A 19,586-nucleotide genomic window follows, 5' to 3' on the forward strand; every position below is an offset into this window, starting at 1 on the left:
CCGGGTCCTGGGTGCCAGAGGGGAAGCCAGTGACGGCAGCCCAGGGAAGGAAGGCCTACTCTTGCCCGAATTTTGTGCATCGGACCTCTAGTATGTATATAAACATTTGTTCAGCAGTCTAAAGTAATTTAGGAAGTATTTCACCTTATCATGCACATCTTGTAAAATATCACGAATGATCAGTTGTCGGTCCTCTGTCTGAATGAGGTCCTGGGGACAAGCGGTCAGTATAATTTCGACCAGCTGCCTCCATGACTCCAACACATGCCGTTTTGCATGAAGACATTGCAACAACTTGTTTCTTCCTACCACGTACTGAAGTATGGTGCTGATTTCCTAAAGCCGGAGAAATTGAATTACAAGGTTAACACATGGCAAATACAATCTTTTACCAACATGTTCCTATTTTCTCACAGTCGGGTAATCTGAAAACATTTACAGAATATTTTGGAAACTTTCTACATGTATGTCAGTCAGCAGACAACTTTCCATGTTATATTGGTGGCCAGTGCTATGAAAAATAATATATATGGCTGTGTGTGTGCATGTGGCTGTGTGTAAGGCAGGGAGCAAAGGTGGTAGGGGTGGAAATCAGCTTTTTTATAACCCATCTTCTTTCTCCTTTCAATTATCTACTTAAACTAAATCTGGAGCACTAGAGTTACCTAAAACCCAAGTTCAATGGGATGTTTCCTTGTCATGTCTTTTATTTCTTATTTCTTGTTTTTGCCTAGCCAGCTGTTTCCATGTATGTGGTTTTTTCCATCTGACCTCTTACCCACAAATCACCACTTGTGACCACAAATGACTCCTCCCTCACTGATAGGGAGCAAGTGCAGTCTAATATACAACATGAACGAGCTGCAAATCCTTAACTGGCCTACCAGAAAAAATGTTACTTACTCTGGCATCCAGACATTAGCTTCAGTTCAGTTCATAAAACTTATAAAGTAAAAAAAATGAAAGATTCCATTAAAGTTAAAATTTTAAGTAATTTACTAATTAATGAACTACAAGTCCATTTATTAGGTTGTCTTCTAACTGGCAATTTAAGAAGTTAAAAGTTTAAAACGAACAGACTCAATAGGCTTACCTCCATTAGCAGAGGTCTCTGTCCTATGGCTGCCATACCCTGAAGGGCATTTACTTCAGCTACGAGAACTCTATGAAGAAGCTATGTAAGGAGGAAAAAAGAGAAAAATAAGACTGTGTCAGACACTGGTAGAACAGTAACCCCTAGCAATTCCTATATGCTTCCCTAGAGGGGAAACTCACAGACACCTGTATATAATCCAACTGTGGCACTGTCCGGTCTCCAGTCGGAAACATCAGATATCCCTCACATTTGAGAGGGGTACCGAAGAGCCTGCCATGGTTATCCTCCTACTAGTAAGGTCATTACCATTTACCTGGCAGAAAGTTAAATAGTTAAAGCCACTCCATAGAAGAGGGCAGGGATGAGAAAGATAAAGATGATAAAGTTTATAAAATAATAAAAATGCATGCTGCCTAACTATCCTATATAATAAAAGCCTAATATGCTAAGTGTCCATTCGTCAGTTCAACCAAAGCATAATATGCTAATGATATGCTAAGGCCGCTCAACCGCTCCCTATGATATGCACTGACCATCAGGGGGCAGACACTCTGACTGGTAAGTTAGCTTGCTGCTGGGGTCCAACCAATCAGAACTGAGCGAGATGAACTGGACATGCCCTGGAGCTTTCCCGCGTTCCCTCCCCTGCTGGCCAACCTCCTGCATCCCTCCCCTGCCCTGATCATGCACCAGTGGGATCCCTTGGCCTAGCCTGTGCCCTCTCACAATCCAGGACCCCTCGGGAGATGTCAGAGAGCTGGTTTCGGCCCCGTTTTGGCCCTATCCCACAGGCCAGGCCGAGGGACCCCACTGGTGCACAAATTTGTGCACCAGATTTGTGCACCAGATCTCTAGTTATAAATAAGAATTTAACTGATAAATTCATTTATTTGTTTAATCCTTTAGCTACATTATAGATATATTCCTCCACTTTAGACCTATATCCACAAAATGCAATTTTGTGACAGATGAACAATATAAATAAATATGCTGTAAATCCGATAATGTTTTAAATAGTTTTAAAATTATATATTAAAAAAACCACACACTCCATAGCTATAACTTGACGGCACGACTATTAAGAGAAAGGTGATGAGGAACTTTTTAACCCTTTGCACTCGCTTGCTTTTTTCTCGATGCCTTTATTCTACTCGGGATTTAATTTTTTAAATACCCCAGATTTTACAAAGTGCGGCAGTAGAATAAAAAACTGAAGTTTCTTTTCATACAAACTTATTTATTTGGATTTTTTTTATATTTCAAATTATTGATACATTCAAAGAGTATAAAAAGAGCTGCTACCGATGCTAACCGTGTCGAGTCACACTCGACATCTGAGTGCAAAAGGTTAAACAGGTAAAGGTAGTGTGGTCTATTCAGTCTGACTTCTCAGCTATTTGAAAACTAAAACCCACAGTCCAATAAACCAGTATCTATCAGAAAACAATAATTGTATTTTTGTCTGATAATTCATAGTCTGTACACACTTGAAAGTCATCCTTACCTTGACATTGCAGACTGTCTGTCCCCGTAAATTCTTGTGTTCACAGTTTGCTATGACTTGTTCAATCTGGACCCGATCAAAGAAATCCAACTGCAAAGGCTCAGGAATCTCCTGACTGAAGTCAATCGAGTCAAGAATACTTAAAATTTTTCGACGTACTGGAGATAATAAAAAGTAGTTCAAGTTTACTTGGGACAGAGGAGAAGAGGAAACTACCATACTCAAATCAAAGCTAGTGAGTGCTAAGTTCAAAAAGGGCATCAGTCCAGAAAATTAAATAAACCTAATTTTATTTTTAATACATCCATTTGCAAAAATATTTTTTCCCATCCTGTCATCCTATTTATAACATATTTTGGATGACAATCCTTTATACAGCTTTTCTATACCAGTTAAGAATTTGAAGACATGGGCATAATAATCATTTCTAGAACTTTTAAGCAATTTAATATCTATAAATTATCATGAATTCCAAAGGCCGTACCTTTTGTAGTCGTGTCAAAGTGAAGGAACCCAGAGACAGACCTATTTTCATCTTCTACTCCTCCTTCACCATCTGTTGGAGCATCGATAACAACAGGCCAGAAAAAGAACAACATACTTGTAAAATTTATTTGAAAATAACAAGCATAAAGTATTTTATTTCTAGGTCATTGTTTCTAGGTCAAAGAGCCCTTTGCAAACAGATAATTAAAATGCAAAGATGATGAGGACAAATTCTTTCTGTCCCTCTGGGATCCACTTCACAATTGTAAAGAGGACAATCTGAATTCCACAAGAGGCAGGACCCAATCATGCCCAAGAGATGATCAGAAAAGCTTATGCTTAATTTGCAAATATAATACTTATCAAGATATGCTGGGTCTCCCAGCCAGCGTGGCTCAGTGGTTGAGCACTAACCTATGAACCAGGAGGTCACATGCCCAGGTTGGGGGATCGAACCCCAGCGGGGAGCATGCGGGAAGCAGCTGGTTAGTGATTCTCTCTCATCTCTCTCTCCCTTTCCTTTCTTCTTTGAAATCAATCTATATACATAAAAGCCTAAGCAACCAGACAACCAAACGATCGGTCAACCAGTCGCTATGACACACACTGACCACCAGGGAACAGACGCTCAACGCACAGGATCGGGCTCCCTCCTGACTGAATCAGGCCTGCAAAACTGGGCTCCTTCCTGTCTGGATCGGGCCTGCGGGGATTGGGCTGAAACTGGCTATCCGACATCCCCTAAGGCAGTGATGGCGAACCTATGACACGCGTGTCAGCACTGACACACATAGCCATTTCTGATGACACGCGGCTGCTGAGGCGGCCGCATGCCGAGGATGAAACATTTGCTGTTCCTGAGGATGAAACATTTGCGAAATAATGTTTTTTCCTCAAAGTGACACACTACCCGAGTTATGCTCAGTTTTTTGGCGAAGTTTGACACACCAAGCTCAAAAGGTTGCCCATCACTGCCCTAAGGGATCCCAGATTGTGACAGGCCGCAGGCCAGCCGAGGGACCCCACCGGTGCACGAATCCGTGCACCAGGCATCTAGTAAAAATATATATTTAAAAAATATCTTGGGTCATGCTTGCTCTGTGGACAAACTCCACTGAATATTTGTGTATATGATTAGAGCAAAATTTGGAAGCTTCAAACAATAATAAAATGACAATTACGAGATGAATTTTGTGTTTTAAGAAAAAAAATTCCGTGTTTTAAGCAAGGTGGAAAGAACTTGCTTGGCCTACAATCACATACTAAGCACAAGATTCAGATTTGTGCCTGCATTCACCCAGACCAGTCAGCAGTACAATAAAACAATGCCAACATTCACATGTTCACCTGAGTATGGTTTCACTGGCATGTCATCCAGCAAGAGGTGTAGGAGCCTCTGGGTATGTGACCGCTGACGATTCAGAGACGTTACCCTTAGTTCTATGCAGGCAGTCTTCATCAGCCATGACATCTGGTTCAACATATATATTTCATATTCTGGAAATTAAATACATAAGTATAGTTTCCCAGAATAATAATACAAGATCAGAACAGACCTAAATTCCATAACTTCTCAGATATATTCCCATGTAACATAGTTAATAATTTATGAAAGTTGGCAACGGAATAATTTATCACTGTATAATTAAAAAAGAAAAAACAGATGCCACGGGAGAAAAAAATAAGGTGGTACATGTTTATAAAAGATGAGCAAAAGCAAACGAAGAATAAGAGAATCAAGTTTCGATTATCAGGATAACTTCATACAAATCTACAGAATTCTGAGTCTGTCACATTTTGATATTAATACAGAACATAATACTTTAGAAAAATTCTCAAACATATACAAATATTTTTAAAATGAAATATATTTAAAAAACTATCATAGTTTGATTTTTATTTCACAAAAATACATTTTAAAACTTAAAATTAAATTGTATAACTTATGAGATCTCTTAAGATAACCCAGAACATCTGGTTTAACAAAAAATTAGACTTGTGCTTCCCACTGCAGCAGCCACGGCTCTGCACTGTCCCATGGCGTGGCCTCAACCAGGGCCACCAGGGGACCAAGAACGTGAGCCAGCCGAGGCACAGCCACCACTGAGTACACCTCACCAGGCCACCAAGTTTGTGCGGGACATGGTCTAGAGGTGTGGGTTATGATCCGAGAGGTGTGGGTTTCACTCCTTACGAGCAGAGTGCCATAGAGCAGCTCAAGGTCTCCAAGAACAAGTGGGTCCTCAAGTTCATGAAGAAAAGTGTGGGGGCACACATCCAAAAAGCAGATGCCAAGAAGGACTGAGCATCCTCCCTATTCTGTGCATAGTAAAACTTTTACAAAAAAACCCATATAAGTAGGGTTGAGAATCACTTACATAAGTTTTTGATTCCATATTATTTTCATATGCCTGGTTTTGAAATCCTAAATTGTGACAATATAAACATATAAAACACACCAAACACTATTGCTGCTGCTGCTGCTACTACTACTCCTACTATTAATAATAATAATAAAATAATGGGCAACACTAGATCAATTTTTTAAAAGCAGTTATCATAATAGGCTGATTAACTTTTAAGATTAACTTTTCTTTCTAATTAAGCATAAAAGAAAGTTTCTAAAAAGCTTCTTAGCCCTAGCCAGTTTGGCTCAGTGGACAGAGCATAGGGCTGTGGACAGAGGGTCCCAGGTTCAATTCCGGTCAAGGGCACATGCCTACATTGCGGGCTCGATCCCCAGTAGGGGGCATGCAGGAGGCAGCTGATCGATGATTCTCTCACATCATTGATGTTTCTGTCTCTCTCTCCCTTTCCCTTCCTCTCTGAAATCAATAAAAATATATTTTAAAAAAGGAAATTAGAAGCTCATAATTACTAATAATGAAAATTTATTATAAAATCAGTGACTGTGGATTTCCTAAAACACAAACATGATATCTCATAAACTTTAAAACTAAAGATATCATCGCTGTGTGGCTATAATATAAATTGAAAAAAAATTGTTAAAAATCAATCAAAAAGAAAATTATGTAATATAGAATTCTATACAGCATGGGTTAGTCTGGGTAATTGTGTTGGTCAGATCAATAAACTAAGTTATAAATAGTTTCTATCATAATTTGTTTTCTATTTTTCATTTCAAGATCTAATTAGTTTCAACATATACACATAAAACAAAGGTAAAACAGAGATTTTTATAAAACAATTTTTACTAAAAATAATCTAGAGGAGAAACCAAGATGGCGGCATAGGTAAACACTTAAACTGCTGCCTCGCACAACAATTTCAAAACTACAACTAAAAGACAAAACGAACATCATCCAGAACCACAGGAAGGCTGGCTGAGTGGAACTTCTACAATTAGAAGGAAACAGAAAAGCACACTGAGACTCAGAGGAGCTGCAGAAGGCAGAGGTACAGAGGCACGAGCGCAGAGAGGGCTGGCAAGTGAGTACACGGCTGGCTTTCTCAACCGGGAGGGAGACAAAGCTCCTGACGGCTCTGAACTCCAGTTCCGGGCAAGACTCTGGGGACCCAGACTCATTTGGAGAGAAACTGGACTGTCTGACAGCGGGCGAACTCGAGGGCAGCTTCCTCTCAGAGATGCTTGCAGTGACTACCAAGGGACACAGAGACCTAGGGGCCTCTTAGGGCAGGGCTGAAGGGAAGCCATTGCTGCTTGCTCCACCCTGAGACTCCGCCCCATCCAAGCTGAGCACAGAAGCTTTTACAAATCTTGTCTCATAAGGGTGTCTCCAGCACAGAAGTTCTCCCAGCGTAGACACAGCTGATCCTCACAGCCAATTGGCCTGGAGGCCAATTCCTCCCAGTGATACCAACAACGATCAAGGCTTAACTAAAACAAGACTGTGCACACAGCCCACAAAAGGGTGCAACAAGAGTGTCCACTCAGGTAACTGGGGAGGCTGAGCCACTGGGCCCTATAGGACACCTAGCACACAAAGCCACTCTATCACTCAGGGAAGCAGCCAAAATGCGGAGACAAAGAAACAGGTCACAAACGAAAGAAATGGAGGAAAGCAAACGACTGGATATAGAGTTCAAAACCACGGTTATAAGGTTTTTCAAGAATTTTCTAGAAAAGGCCGATAAATTTAGCGAGACCCTCGAGGATATGAAAAAGGACCAACTAGAAATTAAACATACACTGACTGAAAAAATAATATACAGAGATCCAACAGCAGACTAGAGGATCGCAAGAATCAAGTCAAGGATTTAAAATACAAAGAAGCAAAAAACACCCAACCAGAAAAGCAAAAAGAAAAAAGAATCCAAAAATATGAAGATAGTGTAAGGAGCCTCTGGGACAACTTCAAGTGTACCAACATCTGAATTATGGGGATGCCAGAAGGAGAGAGAGAGCAAGATACTGAAAACCTATTTGAAGAAATAATGACTGAAAACTTCCCCCACCTGGTGAAAGAAATAGACTTAAAAGTTCAGGAAGTGCACAGAACCCCAAGCAAGAGGAATCCAAAGAGGACCACACCAAGACACATCATAATTAAAATGCTAAGAGCAAAAGACAAAGAGATAATATTAAAAGCAGCAAGAGAAAAACAGTTAGTTACCTACAAGGGAGCACCCATACGATTGTTAGCTGATTTCTCAACAGGAACTATGCAGGGCAGACGGGAGTGGCAAGAAATATGCAAAGTGATGAATAGCAAGAACCTACAACCAAGATTACTCTACCCAGCAAAGCTATCATTCAGAATTGAAGGGCAGATAAAGAGCTTCACAGATAAGAAAAAGCTAAAGGAGTTCATCACCACCAAACCAGTATTACATGAAATGCTGAAAGGTATTCTTTAAGAAGAGGAAGAGGAAGAAAAAGGTAAAGATAAAAATTATGAACAACAAATACATATCTATCAACAAGTGAATCTAAAAATCAAGTGAATAAAAACTCTGATGAAAAGAATAAACTGGTGAATATAATAGAATCAGGAGCATAGAAAGGGAGTGGACTGAAAATTCTCAGGGGGAAAGGGGTGTGGAGGGTGTGGGAAGAGACTGGACAAAAATCGTACACCTATGGATGAGGTCTGTGGGAAGGGGGGAAGGGCAGAGGGTGGGGTGGGAAATGGGTGGAGGGGAACTATGGGGGGAAAAAAGAGGAACAATTGTAATAATCTGAACAATAAAGATTTATTTTAAAAAATAATAATAAATAAATAAATAAAAATAATTTAGCCCAGCTGGGTGTGGCTCAGCGGTTGAGCGTCAACCCAGGAACCAGATCACTGGTTTGATTCTGGTCAGGGCATATGCCCAGGTTGTGGGCTCAATCCCCATTGGGGGGCATGCAGGAGGCAGCCAATCAGTGATTCTCTCTCATCACTGATGTTTCTATCTCTCTCTCCCTCTCCCTTCCTCTCTGAAATCAATAAAAATATATATTTTTTTAAAAATCTAAATTTCCAGAATGTTCTTATATAAATTTTTTTTAGCTTTCAATACAATTTTAAATTTTTATTTATTAGGAAAATGAGCTGACAGACTATTTTTTTCCAGTATTAAATTTTTAAAAATGCTTTTATTGATTATTTTAGAGAGAGAGAAAGGGAGAGGCACAGAGAAATAGAAACACTGATGAGAGAGGAACATCATAGATCGGTGGCCTCCTGCAATGCCCCCTACTGGTAACTGAGCCTGAAACCCGGGAATGTGCCCTGACAAGGAATCGAACTATGACCTCCGGGTTCATAGGTCGATGCTTAACCACTAAACCACTCCAGCTGGGTTGACGGACTATTTTTTAAAATAATTTTGTGCTGACAGCTAAAACATTGATCTTATCTTAGCACAAATTACAAAAGCAACCCAAAGTAACAAGCAAATAGCAAAAAAAACACAGAATCCCACAATTGTAACTACAACCCCAAAGTGTTATATAAGTAAAACCATTCAACATGGACTTTGCAAATTTAAGGAAAAATAATGTCCTACCTTTGTTAGAAAAAGGTAAATGTTGCAACTGAGAAAATAAGAAATCCTGGCTCGTTCTCAAATATCTCATAGTAGGACCAGATGTATCAGAGCATGCACATAACTGATATATCACCTTAAAAATGAAAATAAGAGCATCCCCAAGTCAGTGTTTTGTTTTTGTTATACATCTTAAGATAAAATGTAAGCTTAGATCTACTAAGTGGAAACTAAGATCCATCAACAACTCAAACAAAATGGATAAACACAAGCATAAAACTTAGAAGCTCAGAGTTATAAGCAATCTTTAGCACCTTAACTAAAAACAATACATTAAGATACAATTGAGTGATGAAGACATTGCTATAGGACTAATCTTGAAATCACCCTAAATATATTTATTAATACATATACATATAGGTAATTAACAATTTTTAGTATTTTAACTATTAATAGTAGCAAATTACTTGGAAGTAAGTTCTGAAAACCATAGTTATTTTATCCCAACTTCCCAGGAAGATAATAAATTTACCAGGATTGAAGCAATGGAAGAATTGCAAAGAGCTACAGATTCAACTAAATAACAAATATAAACTCTAAATAAATATTTAACAGAAAATAATTGAATAAGGAATAAATGCTTTTATATCAAATATAATAAAAAGTGAATAGCTATAATATATATAAAGATCTCCATTAAATATATTAATATCATCAAGAGATCCAAATAGATAAAAATGGCAAAAACATTTTGCATGAGAAAAAAATAAAAATAGCCAGTAATCAAAGAAAAATGTTCAGTAATTTGAGAACATTAAGGCAATAATAAGATAGGCCTCTACTGAAAATCAGCAACATTTTTAAATGCAAAAAGTAAATCCCAGTATTTAGCAAAATGGTAGTGAAAACTTTCATTCACGAGTAATTCATTTTATAACTAATTATTAAATTCTTTCCGTGTACCAGGCACCATTTAAGAACTCTAATTGTTATGATTACTTCAGAATTAAAATCTGAAGTCGTAAAACTATTCATGTCCTTTGACCCAACAGAGTCTATCCTCATTATTTACACAGTCTGCACTTGCAAATTCATCTACATGCAAAAATTTATTTGTAACTCCAAAACCAATACTCTCATGCTTTTGATCATTCATGGAAAGGCACCAAGCAGCAAAAAACTTGAGTCGCCTAGTTTGCATGCTCTCAGCTGAGACTGAACAGAGCAATGCAAATTGTATTATAGAATCCATAACAGCCTTAAACAAGTGTCCTTCCCCTAGTCTGTTTTGTGCTTTTAGTTAGTGCTTTTCCTGGTTAAAATGGCCCCTAAGCACAGTGCTGGAGTGCTGTGTGGTGTTTCTAGGGGAAAAAGGCTGTGCTGTGCCTTACAGAGAAGTTACAGGTGTTGCATAAGCTTCCTTCAGGCACAAGTTGTAGTGCCTGCTGGCCATGAGTTCAATGTTAATGAGTTAACAGTAAGTGCATATGAAATTGTATATGTAAAAAGAAACAAAGTTATTCATCAGTTGACAAAAATGTTGAGACCAGGGGCTTGCAAGATTCTGACCCAGTTTTCCCTAGGAGCAATGGTTCAATATTAGCCAAATCAGTGTTCACTGTAAACACATAAAACAAATTGATAGTTGACTGTAAATCCATATCTAGAAATATATTCTTAATAATACAAAACAGAGGGGGAGAAAACTGTAAACAACCAAAATGTAATTTACATTGTAGCTGCATAGTAAGTTTATACACCGAGAGAATAACCAAATAAACAGTATGTATACACAAGGAAAAAGATAAGGAACACAAGTTAAAAAATAGTTCTGTTTAACATGTATTCTTGTTTTTCAAACAGCCTTGACATTGTTTTAATGCTCTATAAGCAAATGAAAATTTGATAAGCTAATTTGAACTTCTCACAACAAAACAAAAACCAGTTATTTGTATTAAATGGCCAGTTAAGAAGATATAGGAACAGATCCCTAAAGATGTGGGAGAGGTAATGCTGTTACAGGGAGGACACAAAAAGTGAGTCCTCACAGCAAGGCCAGGTAGGAAAACTCTCCATCCTTAAAAAGAACAGAGCAGCCGCCTGGTCTTCGCCAACAGCTGCTCCTGGGTTTCAGCTGCCCGCCTCCCCAAGGTGCTCTGAACCCGCTTCCAAATGTACCAGCAAGTCCAAATGTCGTACCCGCCCCCCAAGCTGAGCCTCCAACCCCAGTAACCACTAAGTATTCTTCGGGAGGCAAGTGAGTTGGTCAAATTATCTTAGAATTGTTTGCAGATATTGTACCCAAAACTGCAGAAAATTTTCCTGCATTGTGTACAGAAGAAAAAGCCACTGGACTCACCACTAGGAAAACTCTCCGTTTCAAGGGATGCCCATTTCATTGAATTATTAAGAAATTTATGATTTAGAGTGGAAACCTCTCAAATCAAAATGGGACAGGTGGAGAAAAAATATAGGGTGAAAAATCTGTAGATAAAAATTTTATTATAAGTATAACCCATTTGTATTATAAGCATGGCAAATGCAGGCTTCAGTACAAATGGTTCTCAGCTCTTTATCACAACAGTTCCAACCTCATTGGATGGGAAGTATGGTATTTAGCCAAGTAATTAAAGGAATGGGTGTGGTAAGAATTCTGGAAAATGTAGAAATGAAAAGTGAAAAACCTGCCAAATTGTGCATTATTGCAGAATGCAGAGAAATGAAGGAAGGGGATGACTGGGGAATATTCCCAAAAGATGGCTCTGGTGACAGTCATCCAGATTTCCCCGAGGATGCAGGTATAGATTTAAAAGATACAGATAAAGTATCATTAATAACAAAAGACTTAAAAAAAACATTGGGACAATATACAGGTGATGTATTATAAAACTGTACACCTGAAATCTATGTAATTATATTAACCAATGTCACCCCAATAAATTCAATAAAGAAAGGGGAAAAAATTAGAAATATTTGTTTCACTCCAGAACTGGGAGATAGCCATTAAAAAATAAACAAAAGTTTTAAGATATGTGGAAGGTTCAAAGACTGTTACTGAGAAAGCAGAGAGATCGAAGCTGCAACCTGTAGCTTTAAGCTGCATGCCAAACACTGGTGCTTGTAAACTGAAGATATCAAATTGACAGGGAGCAATTGACAGTTGTTTGGAGGCTCTTGAAATAGACCAATCAAATAACAAAGCTCTGTACTATAGACGCAAGGATTAAAAGAATACAATCAAGCATTGGCTGCTCTTAAGAAAACTCAGGATATAGCACCGGAAGATAAAGCTATGCGGGCAGAATTGCTGCAAGTCCAACAAAAGATAAAAGCACAGAAAGAAGGGAGCGTATGCAAAAATGTTTGCTTAATAAGAAATTCAGTTTTGCTTAAATATTACATATTGATTGTATAAAAGCAATAAGAAAATTTAAGGGGAGTTGTCTAGTATATATGATCCCTAATGGATTGCCTTTGATACTTCAGTTCCCCGTTGCTTACAGTTTAAAAATACTAATATGGGTTTGCTCTTAATAAAAGTATTACAAAGTAAAAAAATAAAAAAAGAGAGCATAGGCACAAGGCTCAGTCTCAACTTTTTCACCCAGAAAGCCTTGTGTTGTTGGATGATGAAGGTATCGATAAGGCCCAAATATTTCACTTTGCTACAGATTTATTTAAACAAACAAGCTCTCTTTAGATGTTTGACTTTTAAGCATAAACCTACAGGTAAAGGAAGCACCTTTCATTAAAAATGGACCAATTCTTCTACCTAACATGCAAATTCTGACTCAGCAGGTCTGGAGCGGGGCCTGAGCTTCTGCATGAACAAGCTCCCAGGTAGTGATGCTGTTGAAGCTGGACCACGTTTTGAGTGCAAAGTCACAGAGCATATGTAATAAACTGGTGGGCTGAGGGTCTAGACATGTTTTGTTTGGCCAGTACAGTGTTTTAAAATCTGAGGATCCGGCAAAACCAGGGCCTGCATTCCAACATGAAAAAGACCAGGGGGCTGAGAGCAGGGCAAGTGCTCTCCAGCCTATCAGCCTCCCCCCCCCCCCCTCCCCACCTTTATGTCTGATCTGGATTCAGTCTCTTACTTCGCCTGCCTAACTCCCTCAGCTTACTTAGATGACTAAGCTTACCCATTGCCTCTACATGCGTATGCCAAATTCTACAACACTGTGCTAAACAAAATGCACATAAAGTTTATGCCCCTACTAAGGAAGAATTAATTTTGAGTCAAAGGAAGACCTAGCTGTAGTACTTACAGTGAAAGGCCGTTAGGACAGCCAGAGGATAGAAGAAAATAGTAAAGAATTTCAAAATGAAAAATAAAAATAAAAAAAATATCTATGTCATTAGAAGTTAATGATGCTTTTCTTAGCATGAAAATGTGAATTGGGATGCCACTTAAATTGAGAAACTAGTTGCATCTTATAAAGACTAGCTCTAAAAATGCTTGTGAAATAAATCAAAAAATAAACACAAGTCTAAAACACGAGTAAAACAGAAGTTTTCACTATAGTTTAAACTTAACACTAGTTTGACTTTCTACCACCTTATATAAAACTATAGGGCTGCATAAGTCACATGGTTCTTAAAAAGTGCTTTCACTTACATTCTCATTTAAGCCCATTCCAAAGATCAAAAATCTTACAGAGAAGTTTCATGGCATGCCCACAGTGGCTTAGCTATTAGGGGCAGAGACGGGAACCAGAAAGAAGCAAATGGAAACGCGGCATCATTGGCAAGTTTCTACACCACCTGGTCAAAATCCATCTCAAAAACCCAATTTCCCCCATTTTTCAAGTGATTTTTAGATCTATAGGATCTTGGAATTTGTGTGTTAGCAATTTTATCCATAAATGAAAAGCTGGTCAAACTACCAAACGAATTCATTTCAACTCAGTCTTACTGTTATACTTTCATTTCTGTGATATATTCAAGCATCTAGTTCAGTTTCTTCTATTAAGTGCTACCAAGTGCAGCCTGCTGCATACCTGGTAGCACAGCTCAGCAAGTTGAGGAGATTCTCTCACTGCCACCGGGCCTGTCCTCCCTTCAGTTCCTTTCTCCAAGATGTTTAAGATGGCATGAAGGCACGTCCGAGGGCAGCCTAACACTCCTACATGAAACCAAGAGAAAATTCAACTTGGCTTAAAATGTCTGCATTAAAGACCTGAAAATACCTCTACAAAAGTTAGATTCCATAAACATCTCCTCTACTATAAACAGCCTTACAAACACTGATACAAAAATTTACAAATACAAATTTTCTAAGCGTTATTAGTTTGTCCAGACTTTAAGTCCTAAAGATTGACCCATCTCTCTACATTATTATTTCTTTCAGTGAATTATCCCATGAGCCCGGCATTCAATAAATGAATAGCTGCCCTAGCTAGTCTGGCTCAGCAGTTAGACTGCTGGCCCATGGACTGAAAGGTTAAGGTTCAGTAATGGTCATACCTCAGTTGCAGGCTCAATCCTCAGCCCCATTTGCTTTGTATGTGAGAGGCAATCAATCGATGTGTCTCTTTCATATCAATGTTTCCCTCTTTCTCTGTTTCTCCCCCTCCCTTCCACTCTCTCTAAAAATCAATGGGAAAATTTACCCGGGTGAGGATTAACAAAAACATAAAAATAAAAATGACTTGGGTACATCAATATGAAAAGCAATAAATGCCTATGTATCTTATAGCTCTACCTGGGTCTTGTAGGTTTGTGGTACTGACAGGTTTCTTCAATTCAAAGCCCAATAGGTAGAGGGCAAGACTGGGTGGATTGCGCTCCAGCGAGGTGATGAGAAGATTTAAGATATGGATTCTTGTTTCATGACGGATTCCAGCTAATTTCTTTTCAAATTCTGATCCTTAATGTAAAAATCATAAAACAAAATTACAAAACAATAAAAAGTGGACATTAGTCAAATTTAAAACTTTTATTCCAAGCCTCCATGTTTTCTTTGGTTGCAGTTTACCTGGTTAGCCATCACACTGAGTTCAGATTTGTTAAGAGGTTTCCCGAAAGCCTTATACATTTATGCTAGCAAATTCTCTAAGTTCTCTTATATCATCACTAGACAGATAACTAAGTTTTCTTTATAGGAAGTGTTTACATAAAATAAAAAATATACATGTTAATCTAGGACTTACCCTCTTCTTGACGCACAAATTCGTCTGTATCCTCACTATCCAAACACTCCACAAATCCAGCCATCAGCTTCTGACTTATACTCTGAAGTCATATGAAGAAAAAAGAAATAATAAAGTTTCTAAATATTAGAGAAACTATAATAAGCATGATATATATTTATAAACATTTGTATATAAAGAAAACAAGGCAAATCTTCACCAAGTATTTAGGTTTTAGTTACATTTTTAATTAATAGAAAACTCAGTTTCTTAAATTGCCATGAGTTAGCTCTCTATAAAAATAATTAAAGAAACAAAATTTTTAACTTTATTGTTGAAAGTATTACATAGGCTCCCCTTATCCCCCATTGACCTCTTCTAGCCCACCCTCACCCCACCCCAGAACTTCACCACTCTATTGTCTGTGTCCATGGGTTATGCATATATGCATACAAGTTCATTGGTTGATCTCTTCCCACCCAGCGACTCTCCCCTGTCATCCCTAATTTTCTTTCTCAAAGAATCAAATTAGTTTTTAAAAAATATATCATTAAATTGTTGTTTTATGACCTCTTCATTACATACTAAATTCTATGGAATTTAACTAAAATATAAAATAAAATTCTCATCTTACATCTAAAATTCTCATCTTTAGAAATCTACTACTTATCACTAGTTTTATATTTCTGGTCTGAGAGATTAGATACTACTCAATCTGCATAAGAAATTTAGCAGGATATTAAAAGTAATATCAGCCCTGGCTGGTTTGGCTCAGTGGACGGAGCGTCGGCCTGCGAACTGAAGGGTCCCAGGTTCAATTCCGGTCAAGGGCACATGCCCAGGTTGTGGGCTCGATCCCCGGTGGGGGACTTGCAGGAGGCAGCCGATCCATGATTCTCTCTCATCATGGATGTTTCTATCTCTCTCTCCCTCTCCCTTCCTCTCTGAAATCAATAAAAATATATTTAAAAAAAACAAAAGTAGTATCAGATAAAGTGACACAAATGCGGATCATCAGAAATCCATAGAAGTAGACAACTCCCAACGGTGAGACACACTCAGCAGTGCAGAGGCTCACTCAGAACAGAGCTGACTGACAGAGGGTGAAACAATAGATGCAAAAAACAAACAGAAGTTGCACTTACAACCTAATTACTTTAAGGAGCTCAGAGTAGCAACAGTCTCATTAGACATTACAATCACATACTATGTATAGATAGTATAATCAATTCTATAGTCTACGTAATATCACTGTAGTATTTGTTAATTTCTTCAAATATAAAGCACAGCTCTTTATACAAGTAGGTTTTCACTCAGCATACATAAGTACACTTACTCTTGGAGAATTTTCCCACAAACAATACAATTCCTCCATAGACACTATGACTTCCATATGAACTCAGATGCACCAAAAATTAACAACAACAAAATCAGTTACCTGGTCTTGTGTGAAATCTCCAACCAATTTTATCTGAATATTGGTGTTGCAAGAGATACAGCAGAGGATCTTGGCACTTTCAAAAGCCAATTCCGGATTAGTATTGCCATGATACAGGTATCTTTAAAGCAAGAAAACATTTGAGGAATAATGTAATGAGATTTGGCTTCTCACTTGTCTCAATAAAGAACATTTAGAAGCAGGGCTTCTCCCCCCCATGTAGCACTTTTGGGTAAATTAGACAATGGTTTCCCCTTCTAACCAAGTTCAGCTTCTTATGGGTTGAATCGTGTTCCTCCAAAAGTCCTATGTTGATATCTAAACCCACAGTGACCTTGGAGAGGTAGTCAATCAAGTTAAGATGAAGTCATCAGGAAGGGCCCTAATGACTGGTGTCCTCACAGAAAGGAGACATTTGAACATTGACACACATAGGAAAGACGCAATGGAGAGCTGAAGGCTGAGATCAGGTGATGCTTCTACAAGTCCAGGAACACCAAGTAATGCCAGCAAACAACCAGAAGCTAGAATATAGACAGTGAAAAGTTTGCTCCCCAGTCCTATCCTCCAAACATCCACTTCCCTTACAGGAGACATACAACATTAAGATTATATCATTTTATACTAGAATAGAACATAGAATAATTAGAAAGAAGAAAAAGAAATTGTAAAGTAATTAAAATCACAGGAGACAGAGAAGGCAAGAACAAAATAGGCAAAAAAAAAAAAAAAAAGGTACATTAGGGATCTGGCCAGATTTGGAAATCAAAGCTAGAATCCCATCTGATTCATTTCATCATTTTTCTACCTACAACTATAGCTTACCTGGCAATATTCACCACATTATCAGCCTTCTTAGTTCTGGGATTGATTCCTTGCAAAAGCTGTTCTAAAGGAGAGACTATCAGAGCCAGTTGACTTTCTCTTAGAAGATCCATAAAGAGATTTTCCTTTTGCAAAGTAAGATTGAGAAGTGCAAGGCAATGCTGTACCGATTTCTCTAAGTGTTTCTTCCCTATAAACCAAAAATGGACGTTAGAAAGTTCCACATGAATAGTAGAAACTCATAGTCAAGTCTTAGGAAAACAGATAAGGCCTGGCCGGTGTCTCAGTTGGAGCACCGTCTGTACACCAAAGGGTCACTGGTTTAATTCACGGTCAGGGCACATACCCAGGTTGTGGATTCAATTTCCGATCGGGGCATATAGGAGAGGCAATTGAGCGATGTTTCTCTCTCACACAGATGTTTCTCTCTCTTTCCTTTCCTCTCTCTAAAGTCAATAAAAATATATCCTTGGGTGAGGATTAAAACACAAACATACACACATACACACACACACACACACACACACACACACACACACACACACACACAAAAGACAAGTTCTAGATCCAAAAAGTTTTCAAGTTCTCAAACTTTCAGCAGCAACTTCACAAAACTGCTAAGCCATGCAAATTACGGTAATTTTTGTGACTCAGATTCCTTTTATGCAATGGCTTCTAGGTCATTTTGTTTTGTTTTGTATTTGTTGCTGATCCTCACTTGAGGATATTTTCCATTGATTTTTGGAGAAAGTAGAAGGGAGAGGGAGAGACAGAAAGAGAGAAACATTGATGTGAGAAAGACACATCGATTGGTTGCCTTCCACATGTGCCCCGACCAGGGCCGGGATCGAGCCTGCAACCGAGGTATGTGCCCTTGACCTGAATGGAATCCAGGATCCTTTAGTCTTTGGGATGACACTCTATCCACTGAGCCAAACTGGCTAAGGCTAGGTCACTTTTCCTGTACATTTTCCCTAACTATTTAGAGCAGTGATTTTCAACTAGTGTGCCACAAAAAAATCTTAAACCATGCAATATCTGACTATTTAGTCAGGGGCATCGACCTCTTTTCCCTTAGATTGTCAAATAAAATAAAAAAATGACAACAGCCAATGCAACAATAGCCATCCAGTGTGAAGGAATCAAAATTACAATTTTTTTTGCCCTAGCTGGTTTGGCTCAGTGGATAGAGCGTTGGCCTGTGGACTAAAGAGTCCCAGGTTCGATTCCGGCCAAGGGCACATGCTGGGGTTGCGGGCTCCATCCCCCCAGTAGGGGGCGTGCAGGAGGCAGCCAATCAATGATTCTCTCTCATCATTGATGTTTCTATCTCTCTAACCCTCTCCCTTCCTCTCTGAAATCAACAAAAATATATTTTTAAAAAATGAAATTTAAAAAAAAATTACAACTTTTTTTGTCAGATAGGCAAAAAATATATTATTTGGTGTGACGATGAATTTTAGTCATTAGTTTATGTGTGCGATAAGATGAAAAAAGTTGAAAATCGATGATTTAGAGCAATGGTTCTCAGGCATCTAGAGGGTAGAGGCCTACAATCCACAGGACAGCCCCTACAACAAAGAATTATTCAGCCCAAAATGTCAATGATGCCAAGGCCGAAAAACTAACTTAGGGATACATACTCATTGTGGAAAATCTGGGAAATAAAGAAGCTAAAAACATAATCAAGGATCACTTATAATCCCATCATTCAAATTTAAAATACACGGGCTCTGAAGTTCAAATCACAGTCCTGGCACTTGCTGGGGAGGATGTGAAACCTCTTTGTGCATCAGTTTCCTTATTTATTATATGGAAATAATAGTATCTACCACACAGAGCTTGAGTACAGATTAAATCCATTAACACATAAAATGTGCTTTTAAAAGCACAAAATGCAGAGTAAGCAATCAATAAATAATTAACAATTATTTATTTAACATTATGTACCAGGCACTATTAGCAAGTGCTTTTACAAATATTATAGGAAAAATAAACAAAAAGTACTTTAGATTTAAATGTTAAGTATGTTAAACATGTTAAAGTGAAGGTCACTATAATTACCTATAAAGAATCTGCAGTGAGACAGTTATAGTGAGTCTCTTGTCCTTTACTATGCTTTCACTTTTAATATATTTTCATTGTATG

At 38.2% G+C, this 19,586-nt stretch overlaps 1 protein-coding gene across 1 annotated transcript in view; it reads right to left on the reverse strand.

The window, feature by feature from the left end:
- The window catches only part of NUP205 (nucleoporin 205), an 85,836-nt gene that overhangs the window by 30,083 nt on the left and 36,167 nt on the right, over window positions 1–19,586 (reverse strand). The window contains exons 18-28 of the mRNA XM_008150502.3: window positions 17,439–17,628; window positions 16,614–16,734; window positions 15,197–15,278; window positions 14,749–14,913; window positions 14,045–14,169; window positions 9,063–9,177; window positions 4,434–4,583; window positions 3,085–3,156; window positions 2,601–2,758; window positions 1,094–1,174; window positions 145–336 (exon numbers count right to left, since the gene is read on the reverse strand). Of these exons, the coding sequence (XP_008148724.2) occupies window positions 145–336; window positions 1,094–1,174; window positions 2,601–2,758; window positions 3,085–3,156; window positions 4,434–4,583; window positions 9,063–9,177; window positions 14,045–14,169; window positions 14,749–14,913; window positions 15,197–15,278; window positions 16,614–16,734; window positions 17,439–17,628 (1,451 nt within the window). The remainder of the gene's footprint in view (window positions 1–144; window positions 337–1,093; window positions 1,175–2,600; window positions 2,759–3,084; window positions 3,157–4,433; window positions 4,584–9,062; window positions 9,178–14,044; window positions 14,170–14,748; window positions 14,914–15,196; window positions 15,279–16,613; window positions 16,735–17,438; window positions 17,629–19,586) is intronic.

This window comes from Eptesicus fuscus, chromosome 14 (genome assembly GCF_027574615.1).
Source record: "Eptesicus fuscus isolate TK198812 chromosome 14, DD_ASM_mEF_20220401, whole genome shotgun sequence".
NCBI classification, from domain to species: domain Eukaryota; kingdom Metazoa; phylum Chordata; class Mammalia; order Chiroptera; family Vespertilionidae; genus Eptesicus; species Eptesicus fuscus.